This window comes from Ranitomeya imitator, chromosome 5 (assembly GCF_032444005.1).
Source record: "Ranitomeya imitator isolate aRanImi1 chromosome 5, aRanImi1.pri, whole genome shotgun sequence".
In the NCBI taxonomy this organism is placed as follows: domain Eukaryota; kingdom Metazoa; phylum Chordata; class Amphibia; order Anura; family Dendrobatidae; genus Ranitomeya; species Ranitomeya imitator.
In genome coordinates, this window is record NC_091286.1 from 476,844,729 (window position 1) to 476,864,899 (window position 20,171).

General features: G+C 41.5%; 1 protein-coding gene across 1 annotated transcript in view; it reads right to left on the reverse strand.

The window, feature by feature from the left end:
• Positions 1-3,051: 3,051 nt before the first annotated feature.
• The window catches only part of SEC62 (SEC62 homolog, preprotein translocation factor), a 52,311-nt gene continuing 35,191 nt past the window's right edge, over positions 3,052-20,171 (reverse strand). Inside the window, exons 3-8 of the mRNA XM_069727356.1 lie at positions 18,271-18,376; positions 10,754-10,958; positions 9,501-9,593; positions 7,320-7,380; positions 6,413-6,532; positions 3,052-4,252 (exon numbers count right to left, since the gene is read on the reverse strand). Coding sequence (XP_069583457.1) covers positions 3,786-4,252; positions 6,413-6,532; positions 7,320-7,380; positions 9,501-9,593; positions 10,754-10,958; positions 18,271-18,376 — 1,052 coding nt within the window. The 3' untranslated portion in view covers positions 3,052-3,785. The remainder of the gene's footprint in view (positions 4,253-6,412; positions 6,533-7,319; positions 7,381-9,500; positions 9,594-10,753; positions 10,959-18,270; positions 18,377-20,171) is intronic.

Below are 20,171 nucleotides of genomic sequence, written 5' to 3' on the forward strand. Positions count from 1 at the left end.
TACATACAAAAAGTTAGCAGAGAGTGGATTAACATTAAAGTGGATCCTTTAGGACCGCACAGCAGAACAGTCATTTTGGGTTATCAATTAGACAATTAAAGAGGTTGTCCACTACTTTATCATTGATGACCTGATTGACCCCAACCAAACACCTGGCACCCCAGTCGATCAGCTGTTCTCAGTGGTGTCGGCTGGAAATGCTCAACTTGCAGAGCTGCTCAGTCTTCCCTGCACATCCGCCTCCTATTTAAGAGCTGATTGTCACTTGTCGGAACCCGACCAATCAGCTCTTAAATAGGAGGCGGATGTGCAGGACACGGAAGACTAAGCAGCTGTAAAATTGAGCATTTCCAGCCGATGCCACCGAGAACGGCTGAGCGACGGGGGTGCCAGGTGTTTGACCCCGACCAGACAAAGATGACCTATCCTAAGGACAGGTCATCAATGATAAAGGAGTGGACAACCTCTTTTAGGACAACTTCTTAGGCCATCTGTATAGCCCAAAAATGGCCATGTCCACCGGCAAGGGATGCTTTTGCTAGCATAGTCTTACATTTTATGGCAGAGAAACAGTTTACTGTGGAAGTATCACCGACATATAATGAGCCTGTAAATATAAGAGTTTAAGGCATTAAAGGTATAATAATAAAAAATAAAACTATTTCTGGTAACGCAGGTTCAGCCTGCATATAAGATGGCCATTGACATGATGGAAACCAGATGAAGCTTCTTCCCAAGTCAAACAATGGGTGGTACCATATCATGTAGGCGGAAGCAGTTATATAGGAAAACCACCAATATAATGTCAAGGCCTAAATTATTACAAGTGCCACAGGTCTACTTTGTGATTTCCGGTTCCTATAATAAAAGAATAAACTGACTGTCGTAACGCAGCACCAAGTATGAGCTGAACGGCGAGACACATGGAACAATTCAATGTCATAAACCTAGCAGATAAGTACGCAGGAGCACTTTACATGCCGGCATAGATGGCTCAATATATGCTACAAACATTTGCAACAACCACCAATATTACAGTTTATTGAATTACGACCAACTTGAATGTTTGCACTGCAGTTTTTTTTACAGGACTATACATTTCAGAACGGTGCTTCGACAGGTGCGCAGACTCGTACATATACATCATAACAATTCTCACTTCTTGTTATAGTCTACAGTGAACGTTTCAAAAAGGAAGTCCTGCATCCCCCCATGTGTTCCTCTCCACCACCTGGGCTGCTGGGTGACATTCGCTTACACAAATAAGAGCTACATACATTAAAATTATAGGGAGGAGGGGATATAGCACAGATCAAACTGTCTCACACTCCAGGAAAAGCATTATCTGCTCAAGTGATTGACATAAAGGAAAACAAGACAAAATAAAAGAAAAAGGTGTGGAATCAAGTTCTAAAACGTTACCTTGTGGAAAACAGTAAATGCACCCCAACCACATTAAAGGTGCAGGAAAACATTAGGAAAAGCACTGTTACGTTTGGTCAAGTGTGGATGGCGCGAGGATTAACTAAGACAACTTGGCCATCAATATTATATACTAAAGCTGTCCAACTTATTTCCACAATGGCCAGAAGCCTCCAATATATGAAGTCATTTGCAACTAGATAGATCAACTGGAATCACAGTATTCCAATTAGATTAGGTTTTGTAAAGGTCTTTGGCTAAAAAGCGATGCACAGGTAATGTTAAAAAGCAAGTTTAATACATGTCCATACACTTAAAGGGGTTGTCCACAACGTTTTATTAATGTGCAAATGGCCCGTTGGGGAGATAATTAAAAAACAAACAAACAAAAAAAAAAAACACTCCGAGTTGGTCCTGCAGAACCTGGTCCATTGCCCACAGCAGCACTAAGCAGCTGCTGGACAGGAGCCCGGAGAACCATCGCTTACCTGACGGCATCCACTGCTTTCTTTTGATTAGTCGGCCTTAAGTCACATGTTTATCAACTCCCAACGATGACGTTGCCCCAGGTTGGCTAATCAAATGAGGAGACAAAAAAGCAATTGCTGACTTGGCTGATGGACCAGGCCCTGCAGATCGAATTGTACAGGCTCATACTGGAGCCGCACAGCTTGTCTTTACCCCACACGGTGTCACCTGCTGTCTCCGGTCTTCCACTTTCAGCTCAGACAAAATATGACCACTGCAACCACCACCACTGAAAGAGGAAGCTAGGGGACCGGCGCAGAACACAGTGCAGTACAGAGGAGCAGCGCTCATCCAGTAACCAAGCATGTGGTGGTTTTTGTGTTATCCCCACCATGGGCCCATTTGTACAGTCCCACTAAAAGAATGTGGTCTGACAGCTTCTGAATGTGTAAAGCCATCTTAAAACTGCTCACATTCTGCCGTTTCCACTGCATTTTGAGAGCAAGATCAGCATAGCATGATGTGCTACTGTATTAACCCAATAGAAACAGATCCCTAATAGAAGTGTTAGAGGAACCCTAACGGATCAGAAAAGGATCACAAGAGATCCAGCATAGGAGATCCTGTAAGATCAGCAGACAAGACAGGATGCAGTGTGAACCAAGCTCAAAATAATCAAGTTTTCCACCTAAATACATACTTTACACAGTAGTAACAATTAAGGAACGGCATGATTTACCATGCCCCATTGTCCCTTCTTTGCCCTCTATAATTTTCTTTTATAAGCACTGTGCAATTTTACTCATTTAAGAACATGACAACCCTTATAAAAGGGAATATATCATAAAAGTATTTTCCTAATACGCTTTTCTTCAGAGTTTAGTATAATTTCTGGTCTAGAAAAAAAGATAGTGATTGCCTCAAGCTTAAAATAACTTTATTTTCAAATTTTGTATGACTCGACTCCTTCATTATCAGGGAAGTGTCTCTCATGGGTCACATGGATGGAGAGCCTGATGTTCGGCCATTTGCAATATAGAGATTTGTGTAATACTATAGATACCCCTGCTCCACCACCCGCACTGTTCAGCCATTCTGTTGGACAGGTCTAGTATATAGTCACCAGTTTAATGATTTAATAATAGTACTTTACGATGTAAATTCAAAGTGGAAAGGGACAGTACTTTATTTTTTTTTGCGCTTTAAAACAAATGCAAAGATGGCGATCTCAACTGTTACATAAGAGGGGTTGTCAACAATAGTTAAATGTTGTATTAAAAAAAACAACTAGACTTTAATATACATGAAGGGACAGGCGGATTATGAATATATAAATAGGGATCATCAAATTCAAAGAAAAAATAAAAAAAGATCTCCAGCTGGCGATGGTGGAATAGCACTTTAATGTCAGGCGTTGAGGACACGCTGACCCGATCAAGCATATATAAAAGAGTACCTCTTAAAAAATATATTAATCATTAAATACTTTGCTACAATAGAGCGCTGCTGAGGTTTTTTTTTTTCTAACACTTCCTGAAATGAACAGACCGTATTGCATTGCATGCACTAGACTGACCACTATACGTTAGAGCGGCATGCAGAGGCCAAAAAAAGCATCATCTCACCCAGTGGCTCATATATGAAAGTGCACTAAGAGCAGGCAGGAGCTGAAGACCCTCGCGCATTTTGGTCTTTTTACTGGTAAAGGAAATTCAAAAAGAACTTTTGCATTGTATATGAAGCAGGAACTCTATGGGTGCAGTGAATTTGATGATCCCTATCCATCCTGCATATCTGATAGAAGACAGAGAAAAGATGTATGAATGTTTTGGTGATCACTCCACAGAAAAATCCTTTCATATGCACATAAACAGTCCTACAGCCCAGCCACTGCACTAAGATGTTCCGCACAGGGGCTCTGTCTCTGCCTCCTGGTCTTCTTCCTCGCAGTCGCCTTCATCGGTTTGCTGCTCAAGTTCCTCTTTCGTGATCATTTCAAAATCATTGCCATTGCCGCTACTGTGCTGTGAGCCTTCATCCTCTCGCCTGTCACTGTCTGTGTCTGACTGCCTTTCTGGGCCGGAGCCTTCTGTGCCCGATCCCTCTGCTGCCTCCGCGACCTTACTCTCCTCTGCCTCCTTCTTCTCGCTGTCAGATCTATCTTCGCTATCAGATTTTACCGGCTTTTTGGACTCTTGTTTTTCATCTTTCCTCTGTTCAGCCTTTGGTCCCTTGTACTCGTGGGTGTAAAGTGGTCGGAAGGAGTCGATGAAGCCAACGTCAGCAGTCAGGTTAGGCAAGAACCAGAAGTGGTGCCTTCCTCCAGTCAAGAGCCAAATGATAAGGAATAAAATGCACCGAGCTGGAAGTGAAACATTAACAGGATGAAGATATGTGCAGATGACATACAAACAGAAAGCATACAATCAGTGATAGAAGACTGACGTCATATCTCATTCCCAAATAGAACAACAAAGCAGAAAAGATATGGTCACCTTAGAGGGCTTTTTTCCCTTGAATGCATTTTGTACTAAATATTATTTTTCAATTGTGTTTTGTTATAAATTTGAACTGACGGCTTTTACGGGGCTGTTGGCTTCCCTGCTTATTGCTGGCTGCAGAGTGAGTGAACTACGAATCCCTCAGCTCGTTCTGACAACCCCCCTGTTGACAGAGCGAGGCTACTGGTGTCAAGCTGACTGACAGCCGGCTTTCCCAAATAGGCAATGGACAGCCAGCTGTCAGTCAGCATGACACCAGTAGTCCCACATGGTCATCAGGAAGACAAACTGCCGCTCTGTTAACGTGACGTCAGCGGAAGTCTATTCATGGAGAACGGCGCCGGCCACAACAAGCAGGTAGATAGCAACTACCTGCCTGTTAATGCTTAGGCAAATTTATTTATTTTTTTTAAGTTCCAGATGTCCCCTTTAAAGTGTAACTGCCCTTTCAGAAAACTTTTGACATGTATATTAGTAATAGTGGAGTTAATGTATTGATTGGTCACAGTGTGCTGACGCACTGTCCAAGTCACTTAGCGTATCGGTGCACCTGTCCATTAATTTAACCTGTGAACCTGTCACCATTTTTTCTCATGTCTGAACTAAGACTAGCACCTTAATCAGAGTCTGTGCTGCATTCCATAAAGGGTTATATAACCCTCGGACTCCCCGCTATACCACCAAAAACCTTTTGAAACTCTTGTGCTCCATATATAACTCCTGCCAATTTGGTCTGGTAGGCGTCTATCCCTCGTCCTGGCTTCTGATAGCCATCCTGCTGCTGATTGACGTGGATGGCGCCTCTTGCGCAGAGACATGGCCGGCTTGTGCACTTTGCTCTGCCCTACTGCTGGCAGAGCCTATAACATAGGGGTGCATGCCCCTATATTGTAGTACATATCGGGGTGGGGGTGGAGGGGGGGTGGGGGCGCGTTGGTGTGGCCCCCTCCAGGCCTCGGCATCTTTCTCCAGGCCTCAGCAAGTTTTTAACTATAAACTACACCTGATTTCCTTTCACATCCCCAGATCAGATGAAGCTTGGTCTGGCACATGGTGAGGTAGGACATTAGTGATAGGGACCATCCATATAAATAAGTACACCTTGACTTGGTAGGATATTTTTACGCTATTTGCTAAAAAATGTTAACTGTACTTTTCGTTTTTAACATTTAGAGTAATAGAGTTCATGTATTCATAATCACTGTGTGCTTATGCACAGACTGTCTATTGAGCCCATCATCAATCGTGGAGGGGAGCAGAGCTCAGCTTGAGGTTTCTACTCCTTCATTTTAGCAATCTGTTGAGGTCCCAGCACCCAGAACCCCTCAAACATGTGACATGCTTCTAAGGTTACGTTCACATTTGCGTTGTTGGGCGCAGCGTCGGCGACACGACGCAACCAACAACGCATGTGCACAACGCTGCGTTTTGCGACGCATGCGTTGTCATAAGAAAGCACAGAGCAGGAATTTCGGCGCAGGAAAAACGCTACAAGTACGGTCCTCTGCGCCCTGTCTGTGCGGCTATATGACGCATGCGTCGTAAAACGCAGTGCAACGCATACCGGCGCATGTCCATGCGCCCCCCATGTTCAAGATAGGGGCGCATGACGCATGCATCGGTATGCGTCGACGACGCTGGCCCCAAGGCGCAAATGTGAACGTAGCCCAAGACATGTGACAAGTTTTCTTTGACAGAGTTACATTTTTCATCCTAATGATGCTCCTATAGGAATTGGATGTCAATGGCTTTTTTTTTTTTTTTTTTTACTGTGATTGGCTCTTTAGTTTCTGCCTCTGTGCTGTAAAGTCTAATATATTAAATAACAGGCTGGATGATCTACTGTATGTTATAAAATGTTAGTTTTAGAGTATATTCACACGTGGTGGCCGTGTGAGAGGCAACAACAGGAAGAGGACTTGGCTCCAACTATTGTGACCAGAGGAGTACACTGAGGACATCCAGTGGTTAACTGTGGTATTGCAGTACTATAGCAATACATTTTATTCAGAGAGACTTACCGACAGCAAGAAGCAAAATACTGGCCACAAAGCAACCTGCCCCCACACTGAGATAATAGACCCCAACACGCATTTCTGCTGGCCATAGAGGGAAGAGAGTGGCAGCGATCACAGCGATTACTGCAAAAAAAGGAGGAGATGCAGGTTACACAATTTTACAAGTGTAAAGAAATGCAAGAGCGCAATAGGGTCTTATTCAGGTTAAAAGTGTGATGAATGAAAGGTAAACTGCTAAACTTGTCAGGTTGTGTGAAACAACAAATCCAGATGCAGCAGCTTCCATAGAACATCAATAAAGGTAACCGGATTGGAAGTGCATTTGTGCTGTCTGGAATTATGTCACGAGTTATAGAAGATAAAATTGCAGGTTTATTGTCGATGTGTATCAGAGTCCACAGACTCCTTCCTGTCAAATATGTAAATCGTATTATGTGGATGGTTCTTCCATCAATATTCAGCGTTTTATCTCCTCGCCCCCAGCATTGCGACTGACAATCAAGACCTTCCTGGAGTCTAGACAACTCTGCCACAGATATGAGCACACATGCAGTAACACTTGGGGAACGTGGTTTCTGCACATGTTGATAGAAATGTCATTACACCCTGAAAGTGCTGCAAAAGACAGCTCCATCTTACTATAGTGCTATATTGCTTGTAGTGAGCATGTGCCAGAATTCAGCAATAGAGCAGTGAGGAGCATGGAGCTCGCCAATCTCACCAGGTGAGGAGATCGCGTGTACAGCATGGATTCGCTTGGCCTTCTAAATCCTAGCCGTGGAGACTAAATGTTCAGAAAGGATTATAGCAATTCTGGGGTAGATCTGTAAACCAAGTCCGCCATCTTCATCAGGGGCATTCAAGCCGTGTGAATAGTCACCCACAAAATGAACGTACAGCTCTGACTTACCAAGGATGAGTCCCATAGCAAACGTTTTAAAATGGACCGGATCATAGATCCACACATACACCTGCAAAGATGTCAAGAAACAAAGATTCCAACATGAGCAACAATGACATGAATGAAAGATCACCATGGAGGTGAGGGACTTGTACGTAACGTAACCTTTTTATCTTTGACATGTAAAGGACTGCAAATTGATTTATTAGTACACCACAATATCACAAGCCATGAGCCCAAATGCCAAACACCAACCCTAGTACCGAGAGAAAGATACCTGATACCTGGGAGAAGTGCTGCGCTCAGAGTACACTGCCTACATGCAGGTGCCACCAAACACATCAAGCTAGAGGTCATGCTTCTTAGCTCTTTTATGAAACCCAGTTCCTGGTTATGCCTTTACAGGGAATCTGTCAGTAGGATCAGCCCTCCTAAGCCATTTGCACAGACATGTAGCCCATAGGAATAATATTAATATTTATTTCTATATCACCAACATATTCCGCAGCATACATTTTAGATAAGCTGAATAACATGATACCTCGATATCTGCGGTGTCTTGTTCCAGAGAAACCCATGTTTTTCTTAGATGTAAATTAGCTATTGAACCCGTTCTATGCCCAGGTGGCAAGCATTTTTATTGGCACATTTATACAGCGTCTTCAATAAAATGGCGCCGGAGATTGCGGTATGCGCACACACTGACCCTGGTGCCATTTTACTGACGTAATGTACTAAAACGTCAACATAGCAGTGCGCACACGCCAGCCATAGGGATAATGGTGATGGCCGGCACATGTGCACTGCTATGATGACGTAGAATTCTTCATTAAAATCTTGCCGGAGTCCACGTGTGCCCATCCCACGATATCCGACGCCATTTTGTTGAAGACACTGTGTCTGTAAATTTGCATAGTGTCTTCTAGAAAATGGTGCAGTATATGCCAACTCCAGCGCCACAATGCGCAGGCGCCGCACATCCCGTCTTTGGACAGAAGGACGCATCCACTGTTATATATAAGATGAGCTGTTAAGATCTATGGGCCAGACACAGATCAGCATGAGAATCTGCCTCCGGAGCTTATAGGAAATAATCGGGGGTATTATCAGTGTGAGACATGTTATGGCCGCTCTGTGCTCTCCTGATCTCACTGCAGAGCGGTGTGTGATTATACCTGACACATCTGCAGGTTCCTCTCAGCTTCCATCTCACAGACCCACACTGCTGCAATACAGCAGAGCTGCAAGCTGCTGCAAGGGTGCTCATAATGGGTCAGAGTTCAGTTCTCCTGTTCTTTTCATATATAATCATCTCTGGAGGCAGATTCTCTTGGAGATCAATGTCCGGCCCATAGCCTGGAAGAGCTCAGTTACATATTAAGAATAATGTGGATCTCTGAAATAAGACATCAGATCACAGACATCACGGTATCCTGTTATTCAGCTTTCTATGACCTACATGGCGATATAGACGGCTTAGGAGGGTTAATCCTTCTGACAGTTTCCCTTTATACTAAGGAGATCACACATGGTTGAGTGTGGTTCTTTGGCCCTGGTCACTTGTCAGAAGCAGTGTAGGGGAAGTACTATACAGGGGGGACAACTTCTTTCCTGGCAAATGATACAAGGTGTGCTCCCTCCCTAATACTGAGCTGTACCACGTAAATACATGTACAGGATGATAGGGTTCAGAAGTGACACTACCCAAAACAACGTGTTCAACATGACATTTAGTTACTGCTTCATCAAACTTTGCAGTAATGGTAGATATCACAATGTAATTGTCAAACATTGCTTCCAAAGGGTCGGAATATCGTGACATCACCAAAGACATTTCTGACATGCCGATTGGGACTGGGCATAAGAACGTGATTGTCAGGGAGGAGTTTATCCTTGGTCAGGTATCTTACACTCACTGACTGGCAACATCTCTCTCAAGTGTACATAAGTTTATGGTGGGAAAATAATCCTTTGGGCTTTTTTTGTGGTGTCTAAGACAGAATGGAAAGCAATTCTTTTATCCATGTGCAATTCATACATTTCTTTATACCATGAAATAATCCAGAATTTCCTCCAACAGAGCACATACTGTAGTAGATCGCACCGATTTCCTGGAATTAACTTTCAGTCTCCTCACCCGTTGTCAGTCTGTCCATATGTCCAAAGACTCAACTTTCCTTCCCATCTTACCTCATTACCATCCAGGAAAACCTGATCTTCGTGCGGCTCAAGCTTAAACTTTCTCTTTGTTTCCTTTTTCTTGGGAGTTCCAGGAGTTTCGTCCTAACAAAAATAAAATATAGAATCATGTCTTCATTAAAAAACAAGACCTTTTGGATTTACCCCTTCCCAATGTGGCAGATTTTCATTTTTGAGCTTTAGTTTTTTTTTGTTTCAAGGATCACAACCTTTCTTTTATTTTTCTGTCAATTATTTTGAATGACACTATTCATTTTACTGTGCCATGTGCGGGATAAAAAAAACATTCCGGCGTGGTGAATAAAAAAGAAAGAATTTGATTTTGCGGCTGTATTTTGGGCGTTGTGTCAAAAAAAGATTTTGCAACATGATTCTTAAGTGTTGAAAAAAATCTGACTTAGTGAGGAGGTGAGGTGGAGGAAAAGAAAAAAAATAAAATTGGTTTGTTGTACAATTTTCGGAGACCCGTAACCTCTTGATTTTTCAGTTTACCATATGGATTAAATAGTTAGACTTTTGCAGATGTGATGATACCGAAATGTTTATTTTTTTAATGTCTTACTTTTAAAGGGGTCAAAAGGGGTGATATTCAAATTATGTTCTTTTTTTGTTCCTTACGGGGACCTGACCCTGGAGGTAGTCCGATCACTTGTTGTATATACTGGGATACTGCAAGTATATAGCTAAAATCACTGCTTCCTATGATACCCAGACCGTTCAGATCAGCAGCCTGGAAATTGTCAATCTTCGCGAGCACACCACCCCCTGACAAATAAGATGGCTCACAAGAGCTAGTACAAACTGTTTCAGGAAAGAAGAATTCTTAGAATCACTGCTTGGTCCCCAAACAGCATCATGTCGGTATCACGTCCCCCACTTACACCAGGTGAGGTGCTGCCGACAAAGATTCTGATTATTTGGTGAATGAGCGTTTTGCTCCTGGCTTATCGGCGGCGTGGTAACACAAGCAAGATCAGAATCACAGAATTTGTGTAATGAGCCTTAAGACACTGGGAACATCACATGGTCTTACAATAAATGGTGGATGTTTTGGAATCAAAGAAAATATGAGGTAAAGAAATGCTTTTACATCCTTAGTTACAATTTATTATTATCCCCTTTTATTAATAGGGTAGAAAAGTAAGAGGCACCAGTCATTCACTTAAACATTACTTGACACATTGTGAGGGAAAAGCACTAATATTCCTGTAGCCGTGACTAACACAGGATTCCAGTACTATTACCTTTTTGCTTTCTTCCTTCTCAGCTTCCTTTTTCTTCTCTTTATCCTTCTTTGCTTTATCTTCCTTGGTTGTATCTTTTTTGCTCTTTTTTTCGTCATCCTTAGCAATGTCACTTTTGCCCTTCTCTTTCTCCTTCTTTGGGTCTTTCTCTGGCTTCATTTTCATGACTTTTAATGCACGGTGAAAGAATTGCTTCTTAAGAAGTCTAAGAAAAGAAAGACAATCATAAAAAGAATTCATGTAAATTACTGAAGTGGATACATGAGGACTAGACAACATGGACAATTTCAGTAACTCTACAAGATTACATCACATCCTGTGCCAGTCCGGTATAAGGCCTAGAGGCCAGTGTGGAAATAACGAGATTTCAGATATTGGGTTTAACCCCTTCATACCACAGCCAATTTCTGGTTTGAGTTTCCGTTTTCTTATTTTTATGTCCACGTAAACATATGAGGGCTTGTTTTTTGTGGGACAAGTTGTAAATTGGTGTATTCAATTTTTCATTTTACCACATAGCGTACACGAAAACGGGAAAAAAAATTCCTAGTGCTGGGAAAGTTTGAAAAAAAAATCCAACAAAACACGATTCTGAAATTGTTTTTTGGGAACTGTTTTTACAGAGTACACTTTGTGTTAAAAATGACCATGCAACACGATTCTCCTTATCAATACGACTGCAGCGATACCAAACATGTCTAGGTTTTTTTGTATTATTATTTTAGTGGTCAAAAAACAAAATCAGAAGGTTTTTTTGTTAAATATTTAGGGGTTGTGTCGCCATTTTCCAAGACCCGTTACATTTTTATTTTTCGGTTGATGGAGTAGTGTGATGGCTTACTTTTTTTGCGGGGCAAGACAACATTTTTATCGGTACCATTTTAGGATAGATGTGGCTTTTTGATCGCTTGTTACAACATTTTTTCTGGAATTGCGGAAACCAAGAAAAACAATCATTGGGTTCTTGAATTTTTTCTGTTTATGGTGTTTACCAATCAGGTTAATGGATTTTATATTATATTCTGAAACCACATGTATTTTTTTTTATTTTTATATATTTTTTTAATATTTAATTTCAATGGAGGAAAAAGAAAGGTGATTAGAGCTTTTAGCTTTTTTCTCTTCTTCATTTTTTTTTCTTTTACTATTCTTCTTAGCCTTTTTAGGGGACTTGAAAATGCAATGTATGTAGTCAAAATAAGTCTCATAAGAAGCATGGCTACAGGCAGGATTTCAAAGGAGTTCCATAATGGCAGGCACAGAGGTCATCAGCTGACCCCCGGCTGTTAAAACAAACCATCAATGACCCTCGATCATGTCACAGGCGTGCCAATGGGTGAAGTCAATGACAGGCAGGCATGTCAGCTCCTGTTAAATGCTGCTGTCAGAGAGGAACAGCAGGATTTAACAAGTTAACAATCGCATGTGGAGCACCGCTTTGTGGTAATAATTTTGTAATACTTTTACCTAACAAAGTGATTCTGAGATTTTTTTTTCATGACAAATTGTACATTATATTATGATTTTTTTTGTTGGTGGTTAAAACTCTCAAAATGTATACAAAATTTGGAAAAATCTGCAATTTCAAAAAGTTTACATTTTTCTGCCTGTAAGACTCATACCAAAATATTTAATAATAGTTGCTACAAGTCTACATTAAAGGCCCGAGTTTCACAGTCCATGTACAAAACTGATTTCTTGACCAGCGATGGGTCTATTATCCAGAACTAAACAGCCTAAGGCCTCTTTCAGATGTCAGTATGTCTGGTACGTGTGATGTCAGTTTTCACATGTACCAGAGACACACATGTAGACCCAGTCAAGTGAACGGGTCTGTGCACATGTCAGAGTGTTTCCACAGACCGTGTGTCCATGGGCAAAATATGCTGACATGTAGGTTTTTTTTAACAGAACGTTCCGCACATGTGCATGCTGATAACCCACGGATGACGTGCGTCATCAGTACCACACGTACCGGTGCCTGGGAAGCAGTGGTACTGTTTGCGCTGTTCCCCTGCGCTGGGTGCTGAAGACCACTCTTATTCTCCCCTGCTCCCGCTGCGATCAGCGCTAGCAGGGAAGAATGTTGAGAGTTATATTCAACTGATAACAACGAAAGTAGGTGGTGGCGGTTGGGACTACTACTCCCATCAACCTACACCTGCTGCCACTAATAAACAGTGAGACCAGGCAGCGGCTGATGGGAGTATTCATCAGCCACTGCCTGCACTACAAATAAATTAAAAAATGGTGTGGGTTCCTCTGTATTTTTTATAATCAGCCAGGAAAAACTGACAGCTGTGGACTATCAGCTTCAACAATGCTGGTTATTAAGGATAGAGGGGTCCCCATGCTGTTTTTTAAATTATTTAACTATATTTTTTTTTTAAAAAAGTGCGTGGGGTCCCCCTCATTTTTGTCAACCAGCCAAGCTAAAGCTGACTGCTGGGGGCAGGTATTCTCAGGCTGGTAAGTTGCCATCGATTTTGGCACCACTAGCCTAAAAATAGCAGCTCGCTGTCGCCCAGGAAAGGAACATCTATTAGACGCACCAATTCTGGCGTTTTTCCCGGCTCTTCCCACTTGCCCTGTGGCGATGGCAAATGGGGTTCATATTTGTGGCATTGATGTCACCTTTGTATTGTCTGGTGACTTCAATTCCACGGCTTAATAATGGAGAGGCATCTACAAGACGCCTCTCCATTACTAATCCTATAGTTGTATTGTAATTAAACACACAAAAGGTATAAAGTCTTTTATTTGAAATAAAAACTTTACTTTTTTATTTAAAAATAAACACAGCTATACCCAGCTGACACTCATTCGATTGAATCCCTCGTCTCCTGTAACAAAACAAAAATAAAAAACAACCATATCTCTCACCTGTCCGTGTTTCTATACCACAGTAATCCAGGTCTGTGGATAAATAGTTTTCAACCTGGACGGTGCCAAGATGCAACCTTCCAGACTGAGAACCACTAATGAGCTGCTGCGATTGCAGAATCAGTGAATAACGGTGACTTCACTCGTTTCTCAACCAAGCGCTGAGCCCACATCAAAGCCGCAACATGTCAGCTGTTTTGTACAGCTGACATGTGCGTGTAATAGAGGCGAGTGGAATCGCGATCCACCCGGTGCTATTAACTAGTTAAACACCGCTGTGAAATGCTGACAGCGGCATTTAACTAGCGCTTCCGGCCGGAAATGAGCGCATCGCCGACCCCGTCACGTGATCGGGAGTCAGCTATGTGTCGGCATGACAACCAGAGATCTCCTTGAGACCTCTATGGTTGTTGATGCCAGATTGCTGTGAGCGCCACCCTGTGGTCGGCACTCATAGCAATGCAGGAATTCAGCTACATAGAAGCGACCTGAGCTTCGCTCCTATATAGCAGAGCCAATCCAGTTGTGCCAGCTTCTAGCCTCTCATGGAGGCTATTGAAGCATGGCAAAAGTTAAAAAAAATGTTTTAAAAAAATATGAAAAAAAAATATATAAAAAAGTTTAAATCACCCTCTTTCGTCCCATTCAAAATAAAACATACACATATTTGGTATCACAGCGTTCAGAATTGCCCGATCAATAAAAAAAAAAAAAAGGATTAACCTGATCGATAAACTGTGCAGCGATAAAATTAAAAACGCCAGCATTACGTTTTTTTGGTCGCTGCGACATTGCATTAAAATGCAATAACGGCAATCAAAAGAACGTATCTGCATTAGAATGGTATTAAAACGTCAACTCGGCGTGCAAAAAATAAGCCCTCACCTGACCAGAGATCCCGAAAAATGGAAACGCTACGGGTATCGGAAAATTATGCAATTTATTTTTTTTAGCAAAGTTTGTGATTTTTTTTCACCACTTAAGATAAAAAATAACCTAGACATGTTTGGTGTCTATGAACTTGTAATGACCCGGAGAATCATAATGGCAGGTCAGTTTTAGTATTTAGTAAACCTAGCAAAAAAGCCAAACAAAAAACAAGTGTGGCATTGCACTTTTTTTGCAATTTCACCAGACTTGAAATTTTTTCCCCGTTTTCTAGTACAAGTTTTGGTAAAACCAATGGTGACATTCAAAAGTTCAACTCGTCCCGCAAAAAACAAGCCCTCACATGACCATGCTGACAGAAAAATAAAAAAAGTTATGGCTCTGGGAAGGAGGAGAAAACTGAAATGCAAAAAACGGCTCCATCATGAAGGGGTTAAAGGATCTGGGAATGTTTCGCTTGCAAAAAAAGAAGGCTGTCTACAAAAAAAGAATAGCGGTCTACAAATATCTGAAGGGATGTCACAGTGTAGAAGGATCATCATCATCATCATTCTCATTTGCACAGGAAAAATAAAAAAGCAATTGAATGAAACTGAAAGGAAGATGCTGTATTTTCTGGCGTATAAGACTACTTTTTAACCCCTGAAAATCTTCTCAAAAGTCGGGTATCGTCTAATACGCCAGGTGTCGTCTTATAGGGCAGGTGCGGAGTAATCTGCGGTCGCCGCATATTGTGGGGGGAGCGACCCCAATGACGAGGTGAGGGGGCACCTCACCGGGAAGGTCTAAGTGAAGCAGAGGCAGAGAAGGAGATAATAGGATACAAGGGTGAGCCAGATGAGTGAAAGGAGTGTTTTTCTAGGCACAGCACCGCTCTCTCTCTTTTTTGCATAACCCTGGCATCCCAGATCCTGACAGTTTGCTTCACTTACACCTTCCTGGTGAGGGGCTCCCTCACCTCGTCATCGGGACCACTCCCCCCCACTATATACGTCGACCGCAAATTGCTCCGCACCCACCCAATAAGACGACACCCAGCATATAAGACAACTCCCGACTTTTGAGAAGATTTTATATTTTAACTGGAAAAGTTGGGGGTCGTCTTATACGCCCAGTCGTCTTATACGCCGGAAAATACGGTAGATTAGATAATAGAAAAAACTTTTTGACAGTGAGGGTAAGCAATGAGTGGAACAGGCTACCACGAGAGGTGGTGAGTTCTCCTGCAATGGAAGTCTTTAAACAGAGGCTGGACAGACATCTGTGTGAGATATTTTAGTGAATCCTGCATTGAGCAGGAGGTTGGACACAATGACCCCGAAGGTCCCTTCCAACTATAACATTCTATGATTCTATTTGGTATGAGCTGTAGTTTTATTGGTAACAATTTGGGGTATTTACAACTTTATCTTAGGCCAGGTTTCCATTTATCAGTGGTATCAGGACAAGTATTCTTGTGTCTCAACTGATGTCAAAACAGCACAAATTGTCAATTGGCAGTTTTGATTACAAAACTGGCGAGCTGCTTCAAAAACACCACATTTAGCAATTTATAATGCGGCTCCTACAAGGGTCTGACACAAAAACTGATGCACCGGATAAAAGGTAACAATCCCACATTAGTTTCCATCCAGCACTGTAGTAGCACACTGCAATGGGGGTAAAAAGCCAGATAAATGGAATGGAATCGAGATAAATGGAATGGAAACAAGTTTTTTTGCAAAGTGAACAAAAAGCCGCAAAAGCATTTCCACGTTAGGGGCATGTTACATAACTTGGCATATTATATTGGACTGTTATGGATGCAGCAATATCAAATATGATTATTTTTTATATTTTGTTACGTAACAAAAATAATGATCATTTTTGCAACTGAACTTCATGAAAATTTTTACAGTGTTTGGCTTTTACTGGCATTTTGTAATCCTGCACACAATTTAATGTGGTTTGGGGTTATACTTTATCAGCTAAGAGAGATACAAGTTACAAACACCATGTCAGACCGTAAGAACTCATTTTTATGGAAGGCAAGTAATGCAAAATTTGCAATGAAACCTAAATGTAAAAATAATATTAGGCTCAATAATATCCATTTAAGTAAAAAAAAAAAAAAGTGGACAATTCCTTTAACCCCTTCATGACCAGGGGATTTTTCGTTTTTCCGTGTTCGTTTTTCGCTCCCCTCCTTCCCAGAGCCATAACTTTTTTATTTTTCCGTCAATTTGGCCATGTGAGGGCTTATTTTTTGCGGGACGAGTTGTACTTTTGAACGACATCATTGGTTTTAACATGTCGTGTACTAGAAAACGGGAAAAAAATTCCAAGTGCGGTGAAATTGCAAAAAAAGTGCAATCCCACATTGGTTTTTTGTTTGGCTTTTTTGCTAGGTTCACTAAATGCTAAAAATGACCTGCCATTATGATTCTCCAGGTCATTACGAGTTCATAGACACCAAACATGACTAGGTTATTTTTTATCTAAGTGGTGAAAAAAAATTCCAAACTTTGCTAAAAAAAAAAAAAAAAAATTGCGCCATTTTCCGATACTCGTAGCGTCTCCATTTTTCGTGATCTGGGGTCGGTTGAGGGCTTATTTTTTGCGTGCCGAGATGACGTTTTTAATGATAGCATTTCGGTGCAGATACGTTCTTTTGATCGCCCGTTATTGCATTTTAATGCAATGTCGCGGCGACCAAAAAAAACGTAATTCTGGCGTTTCGAGTTTTTTTCCCGCTACGCTGTTTAGCGATCAGGTTAATACTTTTTTTTATTTGATAGATCGGGCAATTCTGAGCGCGGCGATACCAAATATGCGTAGATTTGATATTTTTTTTATTGATTTATTTTGATTGGGGCGAAAGGGGGGTGATTTAAACTTTTATGTTTTTTTTATTTTTTTCACATTTTTTTAAACTTTTTTTTTAAACTTTTGCCATGCTTCAATAGCCTCCATGAGAGGCTAGAAGCAGGCACAAGCCGATCGGCTCTGCTACATAGCAGCGATCTGCTGATCGCTGCTATGTAGCAGAATTGCACGTGTGCTGTGAGCGCCGACCACAGGGTGGCGCTCACAGCGACGGGCAATCAGTAACCATAGAGGTCTCAAGGACCTCTATGGCTACAATGGAGACGCATCGCCGACCCCCGGACATGTGACGGGGGTCGGCGATGACGTCATTTCCGGCCGCCCGGCCGGAAGCGGTAGTTAAATGCCGCTGTCTGCGTTTGACAGCGGCATTTAACTAGTTAATAGGTGCGGGCAGATCGCGATTCTGCCCGCGCCTATTACGGGCACATGTCAGCTGTTCAAAACAGCTGACATGTCCCGGCTTTGGTGCGGGCTCACCGCGGAGCCCTGCATCAAAGCAGGGGAGCCGGCATCGGACGGTATAGTACGTCCGATGCCGGTAAGGGGTTAATATTTAACAAACAAGTGAGGTAAGAACATCTTTAGTGTTGGGTCTAACCAAACGTCCAACTGCAAACAGTTACACCTGTCAAGAAAAGGTTAAATATATTTTGTCTGATTCATGATCCCTCCTTCATGGAACAAATGTATTGTGGTGGAGCATGAAAGAACCCTCCTCTCTTTCCAAAAAAAAATTGTCCACACAACCTCCTGGAGGAAGAATATGGAGTTACAAGTAAAGTATTAATTGAAAACTTCTTCTGTATTTTACACAAATAATAAACCTATATCCAGACTTATTTTTACGCCAGCACTTAATTCCTGATGGTAGGACATACTTGTTGCAAAAGTCAACCACGGACTCCCGGTTGGTAAACAGGGCTTCTTCTCCCTTTTTTGCTTTTGCCCATTTGGAATCCAGCAGACAGTCCACTGCTTTGGAAGCTGCAAGAAGAAAACAAACACATAATGATATACTCCTTCAGTACCACACCCATGAACTCTGCAAGGTGGAATAAATAACTGCAGAACAGGAAAAGTGTGCACAGCAAAGTATGTAACAATATATTACAATGACGTATGGATTGATTAGTACTAGCATTTCATCCAAGCACTGCAGGATGTCACAGATTACAGTGCAAGGTATTCATGTATTGTAAATTGTTCACAACCTCATGAGACAGAATTTCCTATGTGATACAATGTAGATCTCAGTTGTGTTGCATGATTCCTTATTGGAAAAGCGTTAATGGTGTCTATCGCAAAATTCTAGACAACGGAAACATGAAAGTCGCAGCCTGATCACAGTTTGCAGAAAATCTCATCTGATGTTGTGTTGCCTTAGCCTGAAGCGATTGCGCTAACAACTCCTCTTGGTGCTGCAGGGATAACATAGTATTACATGGTTTTCACTAAAGTGAAAACACGTTTGCAGGCTGTAAGGCCTATTGATATGGGATGACAGGTTCAGACGAATCTTGTCTGACCCCAGAGTCCTTCTGTATTTGGGTATACTCAGATACGGAAAATTTGCTGAAGACATTTCTGATACTGAAAATCAGATCAATTAATCTTAATGGATTTGATGATTTTTGCAATCTCCATTAAGATCAATGGGATTTTAACACACGTCTGCGAAAAAAAGAGTGACGCCATCATCATGTTTAACCCCTTAAGCCCCGAGAGTGGTTTGCACGTTAATGACCGGGCCAATTTTTACAATCCTGACCACTGGCCCTTTATGAGGTTATAACTCTGGAACGCTTCAACAGATCTTGGCGATTCTGACATTGTTTTCTCGTGATATATTGTACTTCATGATAGTTGTAAAATTTCTTCGATATAACGTGCGTTTATTTATGAAAAAAATGGAAATTTGGCAAAAATTTTGAAAATTTTGCAATTTTCCAACTTTGAATTTTTATGCCCTTAAATTACAGAGATATGTCACACAAAATAATTAAGAAGTAACATTTCCCACATGTCTACTTTACATCAGCACAATTTTGGAACCAACATTTTTTTTTGTTAGGGCGTTATAAGGGTTAAAAGTTAACCAGCAATTTCTCATTTTTACAACACCAATATTTTTTAGGGACTACATGACATTTGAAGTCATTTTGAGGGGTCTATATGATAGAAAATAACCAGGTGTGACACCATTCTAAAAACTGCACCCCTCAAGGTGCTCAAAACCACATTCAAGAAGTTTATTAACCCTTCAGGTGTTTTACAGGAATTTTTGGAATGTTTAACAAAAAATAACATTTAACTTTTTTTCATAAACAATTTACTTCAGCTCCAATTTGTTTTATTTTACCAAGGGTAACAGGAGAAAATGGACCCCAAAAGTTGTTGTACAATTTGTCCTGAGTACGCTGATACCCCATATGTGGGGGTAAAACCACTGTTTGGGCGCATGGCAGAGCTCGGAAGGGAAGGAGCGCCATTTGACTTTTCAATGCAAAATTGATTGGAATTGAGATGGGATGCCATGTTGCGTTTGGATAGCCCCTGATGTGCCTAAATATTGAAACCCTCCACAAGTGACACCATTTTGGAAAGTAGACCCCTTAAGGAACTTATCTAGATGTGTGGTGAGCACTTTGACCCAACAAGTGCTTCACAGAAGTTTATAATGCAGAGCCGTAAAAGTAAAAATAAAAAATCATACTTTTTCACAAAAATGATCTTTTCGCCCCCAATTTTTTATTTTCCCAAGGGTAAGAGAAGAAATTGA